The sequence below is a fragment of the Drosophila ananassae genome, chromosome 2L (genome assembly GCF_017639315.1).
Source record: "Drosophila ananassae strain 14024-0371.13 chromosome 2L, ASM1763931v2, whole genome shotgun sequence".
Taxonomy (NCBI): domain Eukaryota; kingdom Metazoa; phylum Arthropoda; class Insecta; order Diptera; family Drosophilidae; genus Drosophila; species Drosophila ananassae.
The window spans coordinates 2,459,920-2,481,218 of record NC_057927.1 but is presented as its reverse complement, the minus strand read 5'-3'; the positions used below and the strand labels follow the sequence as shown (position 1 = coordinate 2,481,218).

Genomic DNA, 21,299 nt, shown 5'->3' with positions numbered 1-21,299 from the left:
TTTTACTAGAAATGTTTGTTCGAAAAATGCTAATATCTCGCAATTCCTGGCTCACAATCCTTCCAACATAGGCAGGCTCCTCCGGACGCTTTCTAGCCCGCCTCGAGGATGCAAAGCTTAACTTTTCGGCTCAGCCTGGGCAGCTAGCTGCTTTGTTTTTAGAAGCTTATGTTCTCAGGCTCATATTTTGCATGCCTGGGTTTTGGAAAAGGGAACCAAAGTTCTGGGAAAGGAGGATGGAATTTGTGGCTTAGCTTCGATTCGTTACAATTGGCCAATATTTTGGCTTTGTGCTGTGAAACAATGCGGCATAGAAGTTTGGCTTGGCAGGGGATTTTTGATTTTAGCGTGCCAAAGTCGAACGAATTCCCATTCCTCCATGGAAAGTCTCTTTGCCGCACTCTTTTTCGTTGTTCCCCTTCCTCTTTTCCCTGCTTCTTCTGTGTCTCTATGCCTGTGTGTGCTGATGCGCACGAGACCGGAAATGAAAGTTCTGGCAATTGAATTATGGATATAATATTGCGCCCGACTTTCGCCGCTCTTTCACTTTAGAGGTCCAAGAAGACGATAGTTTCAGCTGCTTGCCGGGCTTCAATTTGTGTTATTTTGATTGTTTTTTCGCTTGAACTGAATTTTAGATTGTTAAAGGCACCCAAAGCTTTAAATGTCATCCGTAACGTCATCAAAATCCTAAATTAATTCCAGCCCCATAGGTAGACGCATGAGCGCTAGTTGAATTTCACAAATGCCCATTTGGCATGGAAAGGAATCCGTTGCGCCTGCCAAGTGTCAGTGGTAGAAGTTCCTTTATCTATTCAATAACAAAGCATTCATTCAGACCCAAAAGGTTTGGCGTTCTCAGTTTTGGCCACATAATGACCGAGGTAAGTAGGCGTTTCAAAATTAAAATCTTCTCTTGCTCAAAAAGCAAATATGTATATTGTTTGAATTAATAGACACTCCTTGTTACATGACCTAAGTAGCGCCACCTACCGCTCCTCTACAGAAGCTTTACTTACATCCCAATTTAAGAAAATGTAAAATATTTTCACTTTTATTATCAAAATAGCTAAAAACATAACTTTTTAAGTATTATTTTAGGTAGTAACTGTTGGGAAAAAAATAGGATTTAATCACTTTCTTCGGAAGAGATCTCTTGAGGTTTTTCATCATCTGCCTTTTCATCTTCCGCATCAATGTCTGCATCGCTATCAGAATTTTCCATAGGATTAGCTTTGAGACGCGCTATAAGTTCCTTGGCGGGATTGAAAATGCCATTAGTTTGCTGGGAGCAAATAATACAGCGTTGCGACTTTTTGTACTGAGCCAAGGCGCACTTTTCACAAAAGTAATGTTTGCATCTACAAAATAAGATTTATCAATTTTAAAGTAATTCAGATGATTTATAGTTTTTCCACTCACTTGGTTACCACAGGATTGACGAAACTCTGCCGGCAGATGTGACACTTAAAGGGCAGCGACTCCTCGTCTGAGTGAATCTCATATTTTGCATCGTCTCCGTCTGAATCACAGTCACCACGGCGCTGGTTCTCATGATCCATTTCCAGTTGCCAGCCGGCCTTGTAGTCACTGCGATCGTGCAAAAACTTGCAGCTGTCGCCGAAACCGCAGTAGCCAGTCTCCTTGTAATCTTTGCAGATATCCGGCTGGTAATCCCACCTCACGGTGGCTCGGAGATGTGCCGGTGCTCTTATTGGACCACTGCGCACCATTCCGGAACTAGCGTTCCCAGCTGCCGTGTCCTGCTTTTTGTAGTACTGTGCATAATTATTTATTCCGCGGTAGATCTTATCGTCCTCTTTGCCTCCCAGTTCCTCATTGATCTTGATGGATCTAGCATGAATGGCCTGAGCATCGCGATCCAATTCAGTGTCCATTTCATTGATGGCTGTTGCTCCCTGATCCTGTGGTCCACTGGGCAAGGCTTCTCGTTTGGACTTGTACGCTACGCCCAGTTTGTCGTCCTCGGAAGCAGATGAAGAGGAGTCGGCATCGGCGACTCCCGCCTTTCTTTTGCTCAAAGTTTTGGTGCTCTGATAGTTTGGATTTGTGCGCTTTCTTCGATTTTCCGCTCGGACTAATGCACTGGTTTTGCTATTTGCGTCCTCGTCGCTGCTTTTTGCTGAAAAACACAATGAATGTTAGTTAACTTTCTTTTGGCGGTAAATTGCCACATACCCGAGTCATTGCTGCTACTGCTTTGCTTCTTCCTGCGCATGGCGGCTCCTTTGTTGATGTTTCGCTTTTTGAATCCAAAAGCCGAGGTGCTGGCAGCTTGTTCCGACATTTTTAGGCTACAGTTTAGTTTATTTCTGCGATTATTTACAATTAAACAAAATAATAATGCCGACTGCTAGAGGTGGTAAAAATATTTATCGATAAAAATAAACTACGCTGGTATTTTTTTTAGTATTAATATTAGAAGAGCGGAAAATGTTGGAAATTTTTTTTTGAAATGTTAGACGTACTTAAAATGTGAAGAAAAAAAAAATTTTAATTTTCTCATTTTATCTGTGTTAATTATTTTCTTTTTTTAATAACTTCAAAAAAGCTTTCCTAGTATAAGACAAGCAAGCATTGGCTTTTCAATCAGATTCCAAAACAGTCACACTGCTTGTTATCGCTTATTTTTAGAGTCTAGCAACCAAAAACGTAAATCTTATTTAAATTTTCTCTGCAAGTATAACGTTTAATTTTGATATTTTGTTCATTCTGAATCCATAGAACATGACGATCGAACTGGTAACCCTATCCAAGTCCTTTGGAGGCGAGCAGCGCGTCTATCGCCACAAATCCGCCACTCTCGAATGCGAGATGACCTTTGGTGTCTTCTTGCCACCGGCTGCTCTGGAAGAGAAAAAGCGTTGTCCGGTACTGTTCTTCCTAAGTGGTCTGACTTGCACTCATGAGAACTTCATCCAGAAGAGTGGATTTCAGCAGTATGCCGCCAAACACAATCTTATTGTCGTAAATCCCGACACCTCGCCGCGAGGCGTGAACATAGCCGGCCAGGATGATTCTTACGATTTTGGTAGTGGAGCCGGTTTCTACGTGGACGCCAAGTTGGAGCCATGGTCAAAGCACTACAAAATGTACAGCTACGTGACCCAAGAACTGGTTGATGTGGTTAACGCGAATCTGCCAGTGGTTCCGGGAAAACGAGGTATCTTTGGCCACAGCATGGGCGGACATGGTGCGTTGATTTGTGCCCTAAAGAATCCCGGACTTTACCAATCAGTTTCTGCTTTTGCTCCAATCGCCAATCCTACAAAGACTGCATGGGGTGAAAAAGCCTTAACCGGCTACATCGGCCCCAACCCTGCCGACTGGGCCGAGTGGGATGCCACGAGCTTGGTGTCTCAGTACGAGAGCACGCCGCAGGAGCTTTTTATCGACCAGGGAGCAAAGGACAACTTCATGAATAATTTGCTTCCGGAAAACCTCCTTTCAGCGGCAGCAGGCAACGATCACATCCAGACAATATACAAGCTCCGCGAGGGCTACGATCACAGCTACTTTTACATCGCCTCTTTTATCGCAGAACATTTCGCCTACCATGCTTCACTACTGAAAGCGGCCTGAGGATGCAATGCCATTATTACTTGTACTTTTTCATCGGTTTGCATTGTAAAATAAATTAAACGTTAATAACGTATAAGCTTGTGTGTTTGTTAAAACTTTAAAGATCATAAGATAAAAAGCAGTTTCATATTAAAAACTTGAAAAGAAAGCCAATATCAATCGATATAGCCGTCGATGTCGCCATAATATCCTTCTGCGGCCACCAGAAGGGCCACAGATTTTGATGGAGAATCGATATACAAATCGTTGAAGGTATTCCGCTCAGGAATCAAATGGAAATTGGCCAAAATATAGCAATCATTTGGGGCCAAATTGGCCTTCCATGCATTCTCCCCATCGTTGAAGGGAATCCTCTACACCTACAGAAAATTTTATGAAAAATCGAAAAAAATCATTTTCACAGATTTTGATGGAGATTGGTGGAGAATGAAACTGCAAATCGTTTAAGGTATTCCGCTCAGAATTCGGATTGAAATTGGCCAAGATATAGCAATCGTTTGGGGCCATATTGGCCTTCCATGCATTCTCCCTATCGTTGAAAAGGATCCTCCAGTAAAATTTTATTAAAAATCTAAAAAAAGCTTGTTCACAGATTTTGATGCAGATTGACGGAGAATCGATCTACAAAACGTTTAAGGTATTAAGCTTGATTATCTGTTGGAAATTGTTATTAAGTTAAGCTATTGCAATCGCTAGGGGCCAGCTGTCGGAAAGCACATAAAAGATTTATTTTGCCTATTCGAATTTTTTAAATTGTATAAAAATATCTTTCTTATGAAATACATTTTTTTTTTCTTCAAGAGTCTTATCATAATCAATATACTCCATCGGAAGCAGTTCTGGCAGTTGGCTTTTGCTTGGAACTGGTAGGTGGGGGAAAAGCTCAAATCGTAGTAAAGCTCTGCGTTGGGACCACGGCATGCTGGAAACTTTCCGCATCCTTGCCGACTAGCATCCTTTGCGTGGTTCATTCATCAGTTGAACAAAAACCGTCAGATGGACCAGATGTGTTAAGTCCTGGAAAGGAGGCTCAAAAAGACGATATTCTCGAAACGTTTGGCGCCATATTTACTCGGACCAATAGGATCCGAATACTCCGTTTTTGGGCTTGTGTGCGTGTGCGTGCGGCTTGTCCTGTGTGCCCCGATTGTTTGTGTAATTTCGCGCGCTTTTGTGTCGCCTGACGTCCTGAAGTCTTATCCGAAAGGACCAACGAAAAAAAAAGAGGAAAAGGATTTGAAAGGCGTGAGATTTGCGGCCAACTGCTGGATGAATGCCAGCGAGCTGAAATCTTAATTAGCCATTTAATGGCAGTTGGCAGACAACAAAGCCCGCCAGTGGTAAGTCCTGGGCATATGGCCAATATAAATCAATTATAGACCCGCGTAGAACTCTACAGCCAGTCTGTCAGGTAAGGGCGGGCACCCTTTTTCCCTTTTTATGAGCAGCAGGAGTGAATGTTTTATGTTCGCCGTTTTACTGCTTGGCAGGCATTTTTACACTTCCATCAGCACTCCATTTCTCACAGTTCAGAGTCAAGTTCAAGCAACCCAATCACCATCCATCAACTATGCCAATGTGGCCACGGTCCTGGGCTTTAAACTCATTTAAAGTATTTAAGCCTTGTTTTCACAGGCCATCATTTGCATATTATGATTTAGCTATTGAATTTTACGGTTTTATTATCAAATGGTACTTTGGAAAGTGCTTTGGGGTCCTCTTCGGGGTCTTCGTGGAATTGTTTTTCTGTTCATTACAAATGGTTTTTTATTACACTTTCAAATAATCTCCAATTTAACTTTGAAATAAAAAACTTTTCTGTGATGTTTGGTTTCCCATTACCTCTATAAGAATTAGCGTTTAAAAAAGAAGAGGAGCGTACAACAGTTTTAAAGATATTAAACTCGAAACAAGAATTTTTAGTATTATACTTTAACATTGAAGATTTCAAAGTCGAAACAGTTGCTTCACTTTCAAGTCAAAAAAAAATATACTGATTTAATAAGACAACCTACAGAGAAGTTAAGGATTTAAAATTTTCTTTTTTTAAGACTATAGTTTTATGTTTTCTTGAAGACTCTAAACCAACGTCTGAGCATTCTAAAATAATGCATTCTACGATAATAAAAACAGCTTGCGCATCTGTTTCTCCCCTTGAAAATTTGCATTAAAATATAATTTTTCACTTTTTCCCCGACCATAAAAATATAATCTTAAACAAGCGTCTGTTTTGCGAAGCCATAAAAGAGCTTTCAATTATAAAACGTTCGCCTTAATTCTTTTATAAGAATCCTCCCACTTAAGTTTGCATTTGATATATAACACGTTTCTCCGCATTAAATGAAACCAACTTAAGCATCATTTCCATTTATAAAGAGCCTGCACAGTGCAGGAAACTCGGTTTATTTTCCACGTAGAGCTCAAGCAAATGCCAGTTAAGACATGGAATACGTCGATTTTCTTGCAACCTCCTGCCACTTCGAAAAAACCGGAGTGATGCGAAACGAGTGAAGCTGAAACTTGTGGTTAATGGGAAATTGTGGGCCACACATGGGCACTTCATAAACATCTTGGACAGAAAGTTTTCCCCAGTCTAATTACAGGTAAGCCGGTACAACAAGCTTCGTAATCCCTGGTGGATCATAATATTTTGTACCGAAATAACAAGAATGTGATGGGTTAATTAAAGAGTTTACCTTTGAAGCTGCCACAGAATAAGGACACCAGGAATTAATTCGAATACAGTAAGCAGAAAATCAATACAAGTCAATACAAAAATGTGAAAGGATGAACGTTTGCCATTTATTTGCCAAACTACTGAAACTTAAAAAGTTTTCTCCAGAGAAGACTAGTATCCGTTTATTTCTCAAGATTTTCCATAAGGTGGAAACTTTTATTCAATCGGGAAGACATGGATCTGAAATTCAATGGAAATAAAGCTGTATAGATTCTACTTTATTACCTTGTCGCTCAGCAAATATTCTCAGAATCCGATCAAGTGTGTACGAAGCTGATACGAATGTTTTTACAGCTTTTTTCCAATTAAATGGCGTTGACTCAGTAAAAATAAAAGCCATTTAAAAACAAAGCATCCATTAGCACATCAATTAAGAGTGTGTACATATAGTACCTGTAACACAACTCACACCTACAAATATATTAAACGTGAGCACTAGGGTGGACTTCATTTGAGATATATTACGCATACGCAGTGTCGGCATGAAAGTTCCAGTGGAGTTATAGGATTATTTTTAAATTAATTTATTTATTTTGAAACTTTTACTTAAAATGAAACTAATACATTATTCAACCTTACCATTATAAAATCGAGAAAATTTTTGTAATTACTTAATTATGTGCATTAATTAGAAACTTAAAGAAATAATTTCACTCACTTTGCAGCAGAAACTGGAAAAGTAAATATGTGTGAAAATGTACTTAAAAAGCTGGGAAAATGCTAGGATCGGAACGGTTTTCAGTGAGTGTGAGTGAGTGTTTCTGACCTGACTGACAATTAGGCCAATCATGAGAAATCACTTGCCATGACAAACACCCAAGCCACGTGCATACGAACAAATTGATGTATTGTTTTTCGGGCGTTGAGGGCCGAAGCCCATCAGGATACAGGCTCCATCTCCATTGCTCCTGCCACTTTGAAAATGCCAAGTGGTGGAGGTGCGAAGAAGGGTCCATGGTCATGGCAGGCACTCGGTGCAGGGCACGCAAATTCAACGGAAAATGTACGCCATCCAAATAATTTAGACAATGGCACTCGTGCGCACACGCCATGCCTGGGAAACAGGATGTGGCATACACCACACACACAAACACTTAGAAACACATGCACATACATACATACTCACACAATGACACACAAAAGCAGACAAACAGAGGCGACAATTTTACTGCTATTTTCGGTCATCACTTGGCTTTCCAGGAGGTCAGAGCCAGTAAGGGATCCTATTGGGACCTGACATGGAAGCCATCATTCTAGTCATCCGGGTCCTGCTTCTATTTCTCTTGTATCCCTCGTCCCGTTTCTTCCCATTTTACGTTTGTTTCTTATAAGCCCGGCTGTGTGTATCTGTATCCAACATATGTTCTTGCTTAGACTGCGGTCTCCTTGCTTTGAATTCAAACTTAACCGATGCATTCACACTTCAAAAAGATAGATACCCATAAAATAAAGATTCTTCTGATAGTTCTAAGATATCGAAATTTATGACACTTATATGTTTGAAAAGTTTTAAAGTCGAAAATTACTTATCCCAAGCCAAAATACAGTAAATCTTTACTATTATTAATATTTTCAGTGTATAACAGCCACTCAATACAAAATACAAGGCACACAAACACAGAATGGGGACAAAACTTGTTGTATTATTTGTTTGCCACCTTTGTTGAACGGAAAAGGGGGTCCTCGAGAAATTGCTCTTTGAACGTGTAATTGAGTTTGTTCACAGTACGTGCAAGAAATTCTCAAAACTGATCCAATGAAAAGTTTAGCCGGTAATCAAATTTGATGCCCACGAAGGAATATTCGAAAGATGTGCATTTTAATTGGAATAACTTTACGGTCATAACATATTGTTGTGCGTGGGAGACACAACACTGCAAAAGACTACGAAAAATTGCCCAGCAAAAAAGTTTGCCAAACAAAAGTTTCACTCGATTGGCAGGAATCTAATATCTCTGCCGTGAATGGATGGTTCCTAAGTGAGTGATGTGATACGGAACGCAGATTAGTTATCTCAGAAGTGGAACTGGATCCAAACTCACTCAGCTATTTAACTAGAACAACAAAACTTTCCGTGATTGATGATGCTTTATGGTATAAGTTTGACGAATAAATGCAAGCGGATAAAGTAGGTTTCATTTAATTAATTTAAATTGTATTTATTTCAATCAGTTAGCACGTCTTTGTTGAACTCTATTTAATGGCATTATAAATAGTAAATTGATTGAAAATTAAATATGCAATTACAAATTCCTCCTATCCTTTCAACGCGCTTTTTAATTGAAAGTAGTTCGCATACTTTTAATACACAAAAGCTTTAATAGAACAATTGAATTGAACTATTTTCAGAAATAATTATATAGGAAATAAATGAAAGGTATTTTCAGGTTATTAAAAGGAGAAAAAATTAATTATTCTATATTTTCTATGTCCCTGCTTATTAGTTTTGAACTTTGTTTAATAAACATTGGTTAGCAATGTTAGTAACTCAACATCATGCCATTAAAAGTTATTCGAAAAGAAATTTCATGGTTGTTTAGCCGCTGGAACTATATTATCATATACCACATTTTGCCCACTTATACTGAACAACTTTCATTAAGCTTTAATTAAGTCTAAAACAACACTTTCTACAGACACCCTCTTTTAGATACTAAAGCGAAAACCAATTTGCGTTAATCTCAGATTCTTAGAAAATTTATAGTTGGCAAATTGCAACGTGCTTATTTTCCATGGCAAATACCACAGCTCATAGACTGCAGTTCACCTTATTAGAAGGTCCCAGCATACCAAATGGGGGGACTAACAAGAGAAATGAATCAGGCGAAACCGCACAGCCTTCTTCTTAGCCCACTTGGGCACTGCAATTTTCAAATTGCTCTCTCTAAGCTGGGAAACAATTTGTGTAAATTGGTCCCGCCCCTAATCCGCACAAATACATATACACAAATATACAGCACACGTCCTTTCACCTTTGCCGGCTAAAGCTTCTTACACTAATTACACAAATTGAACACAATTTATTGTTGCCATGGGAGCAGGTCTCGATTCCTGCTCCTTCTGGTGCTTTTCTGCTGGTGACACGCTCGAACTGGCAGCAATTCGGTTAATATTAAATAAGTACATGCATATTAATTATATGCATAATTACGCGCCCAGACAAGCCAGGCTCTTCTGTTTGGGGGTTTGTGTAATTAAAACAAGCTGACACGGCGTATACGTAACGTGACTTGCTGCTAAGCAAATGCGTTCCCAGAAAGGGCTTCCATTCGATGTTTTTAAGTCATAAAATTAATTTTAAAAATGTGTTAAATGTAAAAAATGTTTTACATGGACGACATACATGGCGTATGAGTAATATACATAGTAAGTTTTCGCTACACTTTTATTTCAGTGTTATCATGTGCAAAATAATCATAAAAATATTTATTTATATTACAACACAAAACGGCTCAAATAATTTTATTAATTTCAGTTTGTTTTTCCCAAATCCAGAACATTTGTATGGCTTATTTCCGTTTCCTGTGTTCCTCGCCTCGGGCATGTGTAATTTCTGATTTTTGCTTCATACCCAAGTTGATTATTCTTCTGACAGGGTCATTAACAATTTTCTGGCCTGGATTTACTCTGATTTTATTTGCATACCTCTCTCTTTTCCTCAAAGCGACATCCACATCAGGAGCAGCAGCAGCAGGAACTGTAACACAACCAAAAGCCGATCAGCAAGCCATTCAGCTTTGAGTGTTTTATGGTGCTCGAGTGGCAGCAACAGCCCTAACAACTAGCAACAAGAACCTTGCCCACCTTAGCCTGGGGCACGAAGTAACAGGGAAACAAAGCAATCCAGAAAGATGGCCGGCGGGGGCAGGACAGCCGGCAAATACGGTTATTCGGACAACAATTATTACAGTGGTGAGTAGATACGGAAAATGCTGGATGATGGATGGAGACAGATTGGGTCGGAACTACGGCTTCCTTTTTTCAAGATTATTTGCTACTAATTATTTTATTTTCCTTTAAAACCATAAATATGATTAGATCTTTTAAAAGAATAGCCTCTGGTCAGAAAGATAATTGTAAAATATGTTGTTTGTCGTTGATTATCTTAATGATGAAGAACTGTTGGTTTATTTATCCCTAAGTTACCCTAAGTGATGTAGGTGTAGTTTTATTCCATTTGAATTTTAAATAAATCAGCCATGGTTCTTTCATCGTCACGTTCATCCTCATCCCATTCACTTAAATACCTTTTTAATTACATTCCAACTGTGTTTATATTGATGTAAAAAACGCTTAAATATTTATGTATTTTAATCAACAGTATTTCAAGCTGTCTGCTCAAAAAACGTAGTCTACTTTTGTCCGCACAATTTCATGTCTCTCGTATTATTGATTCATAAATAAATTATTTGGTTCAATTCGTTGCCGAGACAGACTCACAAAATATTCATTGTAGAAAAATCTGTACAATAAAAATTATGTTTATAGAAATCAGTCATTATTATTGGTTCATAAATAAATGACTAACATCATTGTTATTTTATTCCCTAACCACGGTATATCCCCTGAAAACGCAAAGAATTATGGGCGGTAGGTGGTGCGTGGAGGCAAGAGGGTGGTGCTTGGTGGGTGGCCTTCTGAATTGTCCGCTCTGTCGCCCATTTGGCGGGCTTAGGCTGGGCGGGCTCCTCCCAATGGCGTCGTTCTGACGTTCCTGCCACGTTCCCCGGGATGCTGATGAAGTTCTGCCGCATGCCTTACAGTAATCAGTGTTGAAAAGCGTGTTTTTATTCGTGTCTCGATTACTTATGTATGTATGTATGTATGAGCTTGTCCTGCCCGTCTGGGCTTTTATTACATTTATTTCGGTGAGTTTCTTCTGCTGAACATGAATATGCTCACATTGGTATTTGCTTTTTGTGTGCCTGCGAGCTTACGTTATTTGTTTATGCGTATGTCAGCTGGGGATTTCTGCCTTCTTGGGGTACCTACTGCTCAACATATCATTCACGCACGAAGGCCATATAATTCAGTTTCTGAGAGTAATTTTGTTTTGCCTGATTTTATCTCGGCCCTCTGCCGACGGGAATGTAAATGATTCCAGGTAAAGTACCAGCCGAAAAATGGGAAGAGTACTTTAATAACAACCTAAGGACTTCCTGCTGTGTTTGCACAAAGTTTTTGTTTCCCTCTGCCCCAAAATACTGTCTGTTGAGTGAGTTCGAACGCCCATTTGTAGCATGCCACTTCCCTCCTTTATCCCTCGGTGAGCATTAAGTAGGCTTTTGTACTTTTGAATAGCTTTGTCATAGTTCATATTGGCACAAATTGTGCGTTAGATATTTATTGGCACCCGTATTATTGGGCCTAATTCGACTAGGATTGAAACAAATGAATGCGTAATGAAATAAAATCTAAAGAAAAAGCCAATTTAACACTTAGTCCAAACACAAAACAATATACATATTCAATGACACCATAAATAAACAATTTTTATTTCTGCTACAATAATTTCTCCAAATTATATTTACATATTTATAATTTACACTTTTGATTTTTTTATCCGAAAATGTTTAACTTTTATAGGTGTTTTTTTGTTATGTTGCCCAATCGGGGAACGAACTTGAATTCGGATAGATCACCCGGGTCCATAAGGCTCCAGTTATAAGAAGACACCAAAAAGCCCAAAATGATGGCAGTACCCCGGCCGCTGCCATGTATTTTGTCTTGATGCCCGCATAGCCCGATATGATTGCATTTGGTGGCGTGCTCACTGGCAAATGAAAAGCCAAGCTGCAAGCCAATGCTGCTGGCAATGTTAGTGTGATTGGATGCACCTTGATGGCGAGAGCCTGTTGACAAAAAAAATAACAGCAAAATCAATTCATTTTAACTTTTCATCACCGAGTTTTACCATCTTACCATCTCTGAGAATATCGGGATCAGAATGTTGCACATTGCCACGTTAGAGGCAAATGCCGTGCAGAATATTGAAATTATGATGCACATCCCCACCACAAGTGCGGCGGGCATATTTGCGGCAAACGCAAGGGAGTCGCCCAGCATTTTTGCCATTCCGCTTACCCGACTGCCCTCCGCCAAAGCAAACCCTCCTCCTTGAAAAGGAATAAGAATATTTATATGTTATTAAGGTACAAAATTGTTAGAAAAATAAGTCAAGCTTATCATACTCTTAACGATAGTCTGATAATTTCAAAAAACTTATGCCGGAAAAATACAAATATTTAATTGGGGCTAAAATATAATTAATATATCTACTATTAATTTTTGATTCAATCCGTAGAAACATACCCAGCAAAAAGCACAAGCCGAATGGGGTATACTTGTGGGTATAGACCCAGGACATGCAGGCATCCAATGTTTGTCCTGGAAAAGGAGCCTTGCCACAGCAGTACTTGAAGAATGTGTACTGTGTAGGCAGTGCAAAGAGCAACATGGTTGCCGCCCACACTGGGGGACCACTATCTATCTTTCTGATGGTATTAATTAAGAAATAAACAAAGTCACCAAAAATTAAGAACAGAAATCTTACTTTGCATTCAGAAAGTCGGCCCAGCCAGGAAAGAATCCTGGCGATCGAGTAAAAAGCAAAATAACCATAAGGATGAACAGAAGGGCTACCTGAATCTCATGGCAGCTCATCTTGCCCAGATCGTTCTTGCGTTCCTTGATCACGGCTTTAACGACATCCTGCGCCTCACCTCCTTTTTTTACCTCCTGACCCACCTTACTGTTGGGTCGAAACAAACCCATGTGAGTTATTTGAAGGGAAATCCAGCAGAGAACAACTAGAACGACCACAACGAATGGAAGCGAATACATCATAAAAAGGGGGAAGGTAATTTTGTCCTCGGAGTCGGGAAATCGCCTGCGAAACCTCCATGAATCCATTTCTAATATATTTTAAAAAATTATTGAACTTACGTTTCGTACAGACCTTTGTAGGTCAAATTAGTTCCTGTTCCAATTAGAGTGCCACATCCGCCAATAGTTGAGGCATACGCAACGGCAAAATAAAAGGACATTGAGATTGTCGACGGATGTGGTGGACTAAGAATGAAATAATCAAATGTTTTCCATATTGAATCATGCTTAGAAGAAAAAACACTTTTCACCTACTCGCCTTCCTCCATTGGTTCCTCTTCCTGGGTTTTGTAAATTGCAAAAATATTGGACTAAAATTCAAAAATCGACAAGTATAAATAAATATACAAAGTACGAAAGTATTTGAAATGCTTACCGCTTCCATTTCGTTTAGAACGGCTTTTACAATTGGACACATCATAGCAGTTGCCGCAGAGTTTGAAATCCAAAGCGATATAAAGCAGGTGACCATTGTTAAGCCGAGATGCAATCTGAAAGGCACAAATCTAGGATTATTCCGGGAACTTGCCATGTTTCTCATACTTACCGCCTTGGACTGCAGCCCACTATAAGAATAACTGTCAAGGCGATGCGCTGATGAAGATTACAATACTCTATCGCTAAAGCGATTATCAAGCCACCGAGAAACATAACCACTGTATCACTGAAGTAAAAACGGCATACTTGGTCGGAGGGCTTGGAAACAGTATAAATATAATAAGTTAAACCATGAAAGGAAGGCTTTTATTCAGTTTATATTTTCAGTTTTCTCGATAGATAGAAAAAGAATAGGCTTAACTAGGATGGTAATCTGAAGCTATGTTTCAATCGTTTAGCTAATCTAGGTTGTTAAAAAAAAGATACATAATCAGACTGATAAAAAAAACATCCTGATATGCTATATAAACTCGGGAGGAGAACCCAATCATTAATCGTGATATAAGCTTTAAAGGTCTAGGATGTAAATATCTTCATACCCTGACAGAGCTTTAGAAAGACTCTTAGCTTTATGCCTTGCTATGCTTATATTTAATTGACTTTAAATATTAAATTATCTTCATTAAGAACATATTGGTTTTTTTATATGTATGCAGTAATATGAAATAATAAGCTCATGCTTACCAAAATTTGGAAGAGTGGCAAAAACACGACCGGAAACAATGCGGTTAAATAAAGGGGAATAGCTTCGCTTATCCAGAAAAGTGCCATGTTTAAGACCAGATACATGCAAATAAATGCCTTTCCGCCATCAAGGTACCCATACACTAACACTGGCAACGTCGCAATGGGTATTAGGATAGATGACTTTCCTCTCCAATGGAAACTGCAGCATCGTTTCACGGCCTCCCCACCACCTATTTTATTATCTGGTCTACAAATTTAAATCCACGAGGTTACATGCCATTTTTAAATATTTTTTATTTTGAATTAAAAACTTACTCCGCCATTTGATGTGTTTTTTTGTGCTTGATATCAGTATTGTATGAGTATTGTAACTAAAAATATTTTTGAAACTAAGCCCACTTTTTCATGGACGACTAGTCTGTAAATATTTCGTATTTTACATGCACCCTTTGTAAAAAATATGCTAACATATATTCTTTGTTGAAAAATATTTACAAAAAAATATCACAAAAATTGTTTGGCAGCATGTACTAAAATACAAAAGCTAAAGAGCTTTAGGTTGTCGTTGAATGTTTAGCCGCCAGGAATACAGAAAATATGATCTTTTATATTTATGGTTTGTTCCGTAAAAAATAAAAAAAAGGGTTTCTTTGAATTGGCGGAAAATGGTGTCCCCTTGCATTAGGATCCGTTCCTTGCAGGGCGTTAAGGGTCGTTGGCAATCAGTATCTTAGTCAGAAAAGGGAAATTTAAATATTAGGTCGCTTTGATGTCATTTAATTGATAATTTCCTGTCGCACCGAGGCCACCCCATAAGCAACCCAATTCAAATTAAAGAAAGCTTTGTAAACTAAATAAATTCACTGAAAATGTTTAGATGAGGCTAAATGTTTAATTCTATTTGGTTGTTAATATTTACTTAGTATTTCTGAAGCCTCAACTTTTATAAACTTTTAACAGTATCCTCTTTTTTCGGTGTATACTTAAAGTAAATATAGGGGATAGCATCCCACTTGAAGTTTGGGTTCGGCAAGTCCTGCTTCAATCTGGCGCAAATGAAATTCCTTAATGTTAACCAAAACCTTGTGGCCACAAAGCATTTCCAAAGATGTCAGAAACAGGACATAAACACACGCACTGGCTCATGTCAGCGGATATTACATAACGATAGATGAGTGTGCTACCCACATTGTCCTTCCTTCCTTCCTTTTGCTTTCCCTTTTGTATTTTGTTTTGGTTTTGTTCATTTTTGGTTTTTTTTTTCGGTTGTGTCTATTCACATAATCTGTCAAATGACTTTATTGACTGTATTTTCGGGTAAAGAAAACAATAAATGAAATTTAATACATATCGACGAAAAGGACATGTGTCCTTGGGCGGCGTTCCGAAAATGGTTAGGCTTAGCAATTTACGCTCAGTTTAGTTCAGTCCATGCCCTTCGGCCCAGACAGTTTCCATTTCGTATTTCAATTTGTGTCGGAGGCGTTCGTTTCTTGCATTCGCTTTGCATATTTCACGCTTTCATAATTTACGTTTTGGCAGCCCAAACTTTGTCAGACGTCTTGGATAGGCTCCTCTAGGAATTATTATTTCACATGCCACTTGTCCAACCACGAACTCCTCTGTCTTCCTCACAATTTGGCTCTTAGTTCCCTAAAAGTTTTATTGCGCTTTTGATGTTTTAAGACATTTCGAATTTGTGGTCCTGAAATACATCTCGGAATGGTTGGACAAGAATTGTTTATATTGCAAGAACCACAAAACTTTGACCGCACTTAAACGTCATTAGAAAATTCTATAGGAATGCTTAACTAGCTAAGGAAACCATTTTTATATAATTTTTATCATTTTGTGGTTATCCATAGTCTTGGCATTTATTTTGCATCACTTTATTTATTAGTTATACTTTAGGAAAATGCTATTTACTAAATATGTATGTTTTGAAAGCCTTTTCTATATAATGCCCACACTAAATCCCAAAGCTTACTCAAATATGAGAGACAAGAAAACTTGCCATAAATCGTGCCGTTTTATGAGCTAGCATTTTCAACAAAACTTGCAGCACCTGGATATTTGAATTTTATGGCCCAGACAGAGGGTGAGGTGCCCCAAGCAATCGAAATGATTGCCTATTTATCTGGGCCGAATGTCCATGAACCATTGAGAACACTCAACGCCTCAATACCCGCCATCAGTTGCATTAACCTCTCACATTGTACACATACGTATATACGTATACGAGTCCCATGGCAGATTTATGGAGAACCATCCATGGGGTCTATGGGCCATTTCGCTTCGGGGCTTGGAAATGCGAGCCTTCTAATTAACAAATCTGCGGCGGCGTCCCGTTGGCTGCCTGTAAACAAGATTTAATATGTTTGATGTGTGTTAAGTGCTGAAAGCGAGTGAATGCGCCATCGATTATGTGTTAAATTACCCATACAGCAAACATCTGGCCTAAATGGAGCCGAACAAAGGGCGCCTATTTGCAAAAATGGTTCGGGTTACACCAAAATTTGTGCTCACAACTTTAAATTGTGTTTGAATTTCATTTCATCTCCGTCTCACCGAAAACTAATCCTGTTTAATGTCCCCCTTTGTTTGATATAATGAGGTTAACAAGTCACGTTAATTAGTACATGTTGCGTTTGCCAATTAAGCCATTTCCAGCTATTAAGGATAATGGTAAATCAAGATTACACCATAATCCAGCATCATACATGTGTTGCATGAATTTCATTTAGCTGATAATTTCATTAATAATAATCCAAGTGCGTGATACATATGTATGAATGTATGTATGTGTAGGAATGCCGTAAAATATTGAAACAGCTGTCATTAAAATGCGAATCGCAAATCCAATTTCCATTTTATTTTTGTTTATTACGAATTTTTATGTCTCTTTTCTCCAATCCACGAGTGTGTGCGTGGGTTTTTTCAACCAGATTGCCTCGCTTGTGGCATATGGCCATCGTTTATTCTTTTTTACAACAATGCATTTGTCATCGTCCAGCTGACTGTATTTGTGTTGCTTTTGTTTTGTTTTTGTCGCCTGAATATGCATGGAGCCCTAACAAACCAAAATGTTGATTGACAGACACCAGCAGGAAACCCATATTCAACACTTCCCACTTCCTTTTTTGCTCTTCACCCACCTGACAAGAATAATTGCCGGTAATTTGTCAAGCCAGCTCCTAAATCTTTTATCTGTTTTTTTTTGCTTGTTTCGCCATTTTGCAGGTCACTCGTACAAGAGCATCAACGATGAGATTATACTGGTCAGCATCATAATGGGGATTACCATATTGGTGCTCATTACCATCGCCCTGTGCTACATTGCGTACGAGAAGTGCCAAAAGAAGAGGGAGTACTACATCAACGCCTAAAGGATATGCTTTCGGGCACTGGACAAGTGGGATGTGGCGGTTACTTTGCTTTATTTTCTCTTTTTCCTTTGTTTTAGACACAAGAGGGGCATTTTACCTTTTTCATGTGCCACATAGCGTATGAGTAATTTCAGGGAAAGTTGCTTTTTTCATACAGGGACGGACTTAATAATTCTGCTTTAAATTTATTATATTTTATTAGAGTTTTATTACATTTATCTTTAATGAAAATCATACGTAGTTGAAAAAATGTAATTTTGTAAAGTTATTGCTGTACCACCCTGCGTATGAGTGATGAATGAGAAAGGATAGATTTATTTCCAACAATGCAGGTCACAGATTCCATGGATATTCAATACGTTTTTCAATTACAATGGCGGCATACAAAAAAATGATTAAAAAAAAAATAGCACTTAGATTCGTCCCTGATATTGTATCCACGCCTAAAGGGTTTCCGGTTGTGAAGAATGGGAAACTGCATTCTTTTATTCTATGTTTACTTTTTCTTTCTGCAGCGGTGGCTCTGCAAGGCTAAATGTCAACACGGTCTGCGACAATGTTGACGTTGACGATTTAGTTGGCCAACAAAAATAACCAAGAGTGGCTGCATCCGCCCTATTCACCCACAAACCCACACTCACAGAGTCACAGCCGTAACACAGACTTTGTGAACTCACGAGCACGGAACACGTATACAAATCGGAAAGCAGTGGAATTTGTGCTGTTTAAACGATTCTCCATTTCTGCTGGTTTCCCTTGTAGTTGCACTTTCTCAAGTGACAGGATTCACCGGAAAAGGAAGCTTGGTAAGGCCACCACTGTGCACAGTGGTTCCCGCTGCCACTTGACATTTTGTCTGGCCAATTAGGCGTTCTCCATTTTGCAATTTTTAGAGCTCTTCGAGATAAGGAGTCGGCATTATGGTCGAAAAAGAAACAACCCATTTAAACAGTTCGTTTTTTATTAAATGCACTTCGGAAGAAACTGGCAGAATAGAGTTTTTACGAGCTCCATAAATTCTCTGTTTTATGCCACACCAAGGCGTTTCAATTTAAAATGCAATTCAATTCCACCATGCAACAACCTTTTGTTTGTCAAACCAGCGGAGAAAAATAATATAAAAAAAAGAAAACCCCAAAACGAAACCTCACACCACAGAATAATGGCTGCAAAAGGAATAATAGTGTTTCTTTTGCAAGTGCGCTGTGTCGATATGGTTGCCCCCCAATCCCACATGCATTGTTCATAAGTGCACTATGAGAAATATTAAAGTTCCTCGAAGAAGATATACACAGACAGGATTTAAATCATGTAAATTTATTGGTCAGTAGACATTTTTTATTAAATTTTTGTGAATAAGTTATTCTATTTTATAGATATTATCAATTTAAAAGTTTTCTGATGATTTCAAAATTATAGTTTTAAATTATGCCACAAATCCATTTCTTCTTGTGTGCATACATGCATACATATCCTCCAATTTCGAATATTGACAGCGTGGGAGCATTTAACCAACCAACGGACAGGGACAGAGACAGACTCAGCTAGGGAGTGACTTTTCTTATATCCCTTTTTTTTTTTGCCCTTTTTGTCTGCCATTTTTTTCGGAATGGGAATCCAAGGAGCGTGGCTCGAGGCTGTAATAATAAAAACAGTAACGGAAACTGGGTGCAGTGCACACGAACAAAGCGTAAAGGAACAATAAAAGAAATCGCACAACGATTCCGTGGCAGCTAAGCGATTCCAAACCGGAGATAAAGGCCAGAAAGGCTCACATTAAATTAGAGTAAAATGGACCACATTTAAAGGACTTGGACCTTTGGTGGAAAACAAGCTGTAGAAGCTAGCTGTGGGCATAAATTAAAGCTCATCTCAGGCTGACGGCCTGAGAACCCAAAAATATCTATTGAATACAAACGTATATCAGGCTCAACGTCCCGAAAAATAAAACCAACAAACACACACATCCTACTTTTCAGAATGTGTCGAGAGCTCAATGTTAATCAGCTTAGACAACCTCCGTCATCGGTTTGGAAGCATTTTGTGTTGTGTTTCCTTTTTTTCCGTTTTTTTTTTTTTTGGCCATCAAGAGGCCCGAGAGCAAACAAATAACTCGATTTTTAGATAGGTAGGGACTGGGACCGGGCGTGTTTTATCCTCTCGAAATGCTTTTAAAAATTAAACAACTGATAAATGACAAAGTTCGTTGGAGCAGAAATTATCGTTTGACAAATTGGCAGACCATGATGAGAGCTCATCAATTGCTTGGCAACCACGTGGAGACCAGATACTGTTTGATTTAATGCCAGTACGGCACCAGATGACTAAATGGGTCCATTGACATGGAAAATGCGAGGATGCGTCTTAGCGGTTTTTGATATTGAAGGATAATTTGTATGATTTATGAGTTTGATTAAATGTTCCCCAACTGACGTTCGGTATCGGTTTGTTTCTTTCTTATGTTTCTTAACAGAAATTTTTGTTGATTCATGCCAAAAATTCTTTTCATTTTACAACAAACTATGACCACAAACTGCAGTAAAAAGTTAACTCGACACCCAACCACCGAAACGTATTTTAATAGTGCACCACGGACAATGGCCAAGAGAAAAAAGTTTACTAATTATCCGTTAAGAAAGGAAATCCCAGCATTAAAACTCAGACACGCTCGAAGAGCACAATAAATTTTACGACAACCATAATAAAGAAAAAAAAAGATTGAAAGAACACGCGGGAACACAAATTTTAGCACTTGTCGTGTGTCTGAGTCAGGGAAAATATCAGGAATTGGGGGAAAGGATTCGCCACTTAAAATGCATCCCTATCCTTGGAAACTCACTGAAGCTGCGTGCGAAATGAATGACTCGTAGCTTTTTTAAACGAACTCAGATACACACCGAACACGTAGTAAACTTTACGTCCATTTTTATAGTTTTATTTTCTTTATTTTAGTATAGCTGTCTCACTAATTGCCACATGACTTGGCCAAAGATATAAAGGATATAGAGAATATGACCGGGATGAAATAAATTTAATGAAATTACTTTATTACCGCTGGAGGGGAATGAAATCGATGTGTATTGTATATGCATTTAATCAATTGCACTTCAGCGTAGCGTTTAGAAATCTATGTATCCGAGATAGATGTGACCACTTATACCCTACCTAGTAACCTATGGAATTTGTAGTTAATTCGAAGGCAGTGCACTCTTTTTTGTCATGAAAAGAGGGACCAAACGTACAACTATGAAACAAAGAATTCGATGCGGAAAACGTGTACTTTATTTTAAATAAATAAATTAATACCAAACACTAAGTGAGATCTATAAATGTTGATCGTAGTGTCAAAATTGTTAAAACTAAATTCGATATACTATACTTTATGTACAATACACTACAATAAAGAAATGTTTATGCATGTTATTCAAATTGAATTTAAATGAATTTATTGTCCGTAATATCCCAAATTTCTGTTTCCTTCCGGACCTTGAATGCACAATAAGAAAAAGGTAAGGTTAAGGTAAATTTTAAATCTAAGGATTATCCTTTTTATGAAATTTTTT

At 38.5% G+C, this 21,299-nt stretch overlaps 4 protein-coding genes across 5 annotated transcripts; 2 read left to right on the top strand and 2 right to left on the bottom strand.

The window, feature by feature from the left end:
• Window positions 1-653: 653 nt before the first annotated feature.
• Window positions 654-3,676, top strand: LOC6500121 (S-formylglutathione hydrolase). Of its 2 annotated transcripts, none has more exons than XM_001953146.4 (2): window positions 654-884; window positions 2,746-3,676. In XM_001953146.4, the coding sequence occupies exons 1-2, from the start codon at window positions 759-761 to the stop codon at window positions 3,601-3,603; spliced, it is 984 nt and encodes a 327-aa protein (XP_001953181.1). In that variant the 5' UTR covers window positions 654-758; the 3' UTR covers window positions 3,604-3,676. The 2 variants fall into 2 exon arrangements, with proteins under 2 accessions (XP_001953181.1, XP_014766392.1); XM_014910906.3 differs by lacking the exon at window positions 654-884 and adding an exon at window positions 2,555-2,673.
• Window positions 1,039-2,406, bottom strand: LOC6500420 (E3 ubiquitin-protein ligase RNF113A). Its single transcript, XM_001953147.4, has 3 exons — window positions 2,200-2,406; window positions 1,423-2,143; window positions 1,039-1,361 (listed from the first exon to the last, which is right to left on the bottom strand). The coding sequence occupies exons 1-3, from the start codon at window positions 2,306-2,308 to the stop codon at window positions 1,130-1,132; spliced, it is 1,062 nt and encodes a 353-aa protein (XP_001953182.1). The 5' UTR covers window positions 2,309-2,406; the 3' UTR covers window positions 1,039-1,129.
• An 841-nt stretch (window positions 3,677-4,517) lies between the features above and the next one.
• On the top strand, window positions 4,518-21,169 carry LOC6500122. The gene is made up of 3 exons (XM_001953144.4): window positions 4,518-4,943; window positions 10,005-10,252; window positions 17,591-21,169. Exons 2-3 carry the CDS (start codon window positions 10,192-10,194, stop codon window positions 17,734-17,736), a joined length of 207 nt encoding a protein of 68 aa, XP_001953179.1. The 5' UTR covers window positions 4,518-4,943; window positions 10,005-10,191; the 3' UTR covers window positions 17,737-21,169.
• LOC6500419 (protein I'm not dead yet 2) lies at window positions 11,807-14,766 on the bottom strand. Its single transcript, XM_001953145.4, has 10 exons — window positions 14,666-14,766; window positions 14,348-14,597; window positions 13,773-13,921; window positions 13,602-13,716; window positions 13,481-13,536; window positions 13,286-13,411; window positions 12,894-13,229; window positions 12,653-12,834; window positions 12,263-12,456; window positions 11,807-12,192 (listed from the first exon to the last, which is right to left on the bottom strand). Exons 1-10 carry the CDS (start codon window positions 14,671-14,673, stop codon window positions 11,938-11,940), a joined length of 1,671 nt encoding a protein of 556 aa, XP_001953180.1. The 5' UTR covers window positions 14,674-14,766; the 3' UTR covers window positions 11,807-11,937.
• Window positions 21,170-21,299: the final 130 nt, after the last annotated feature.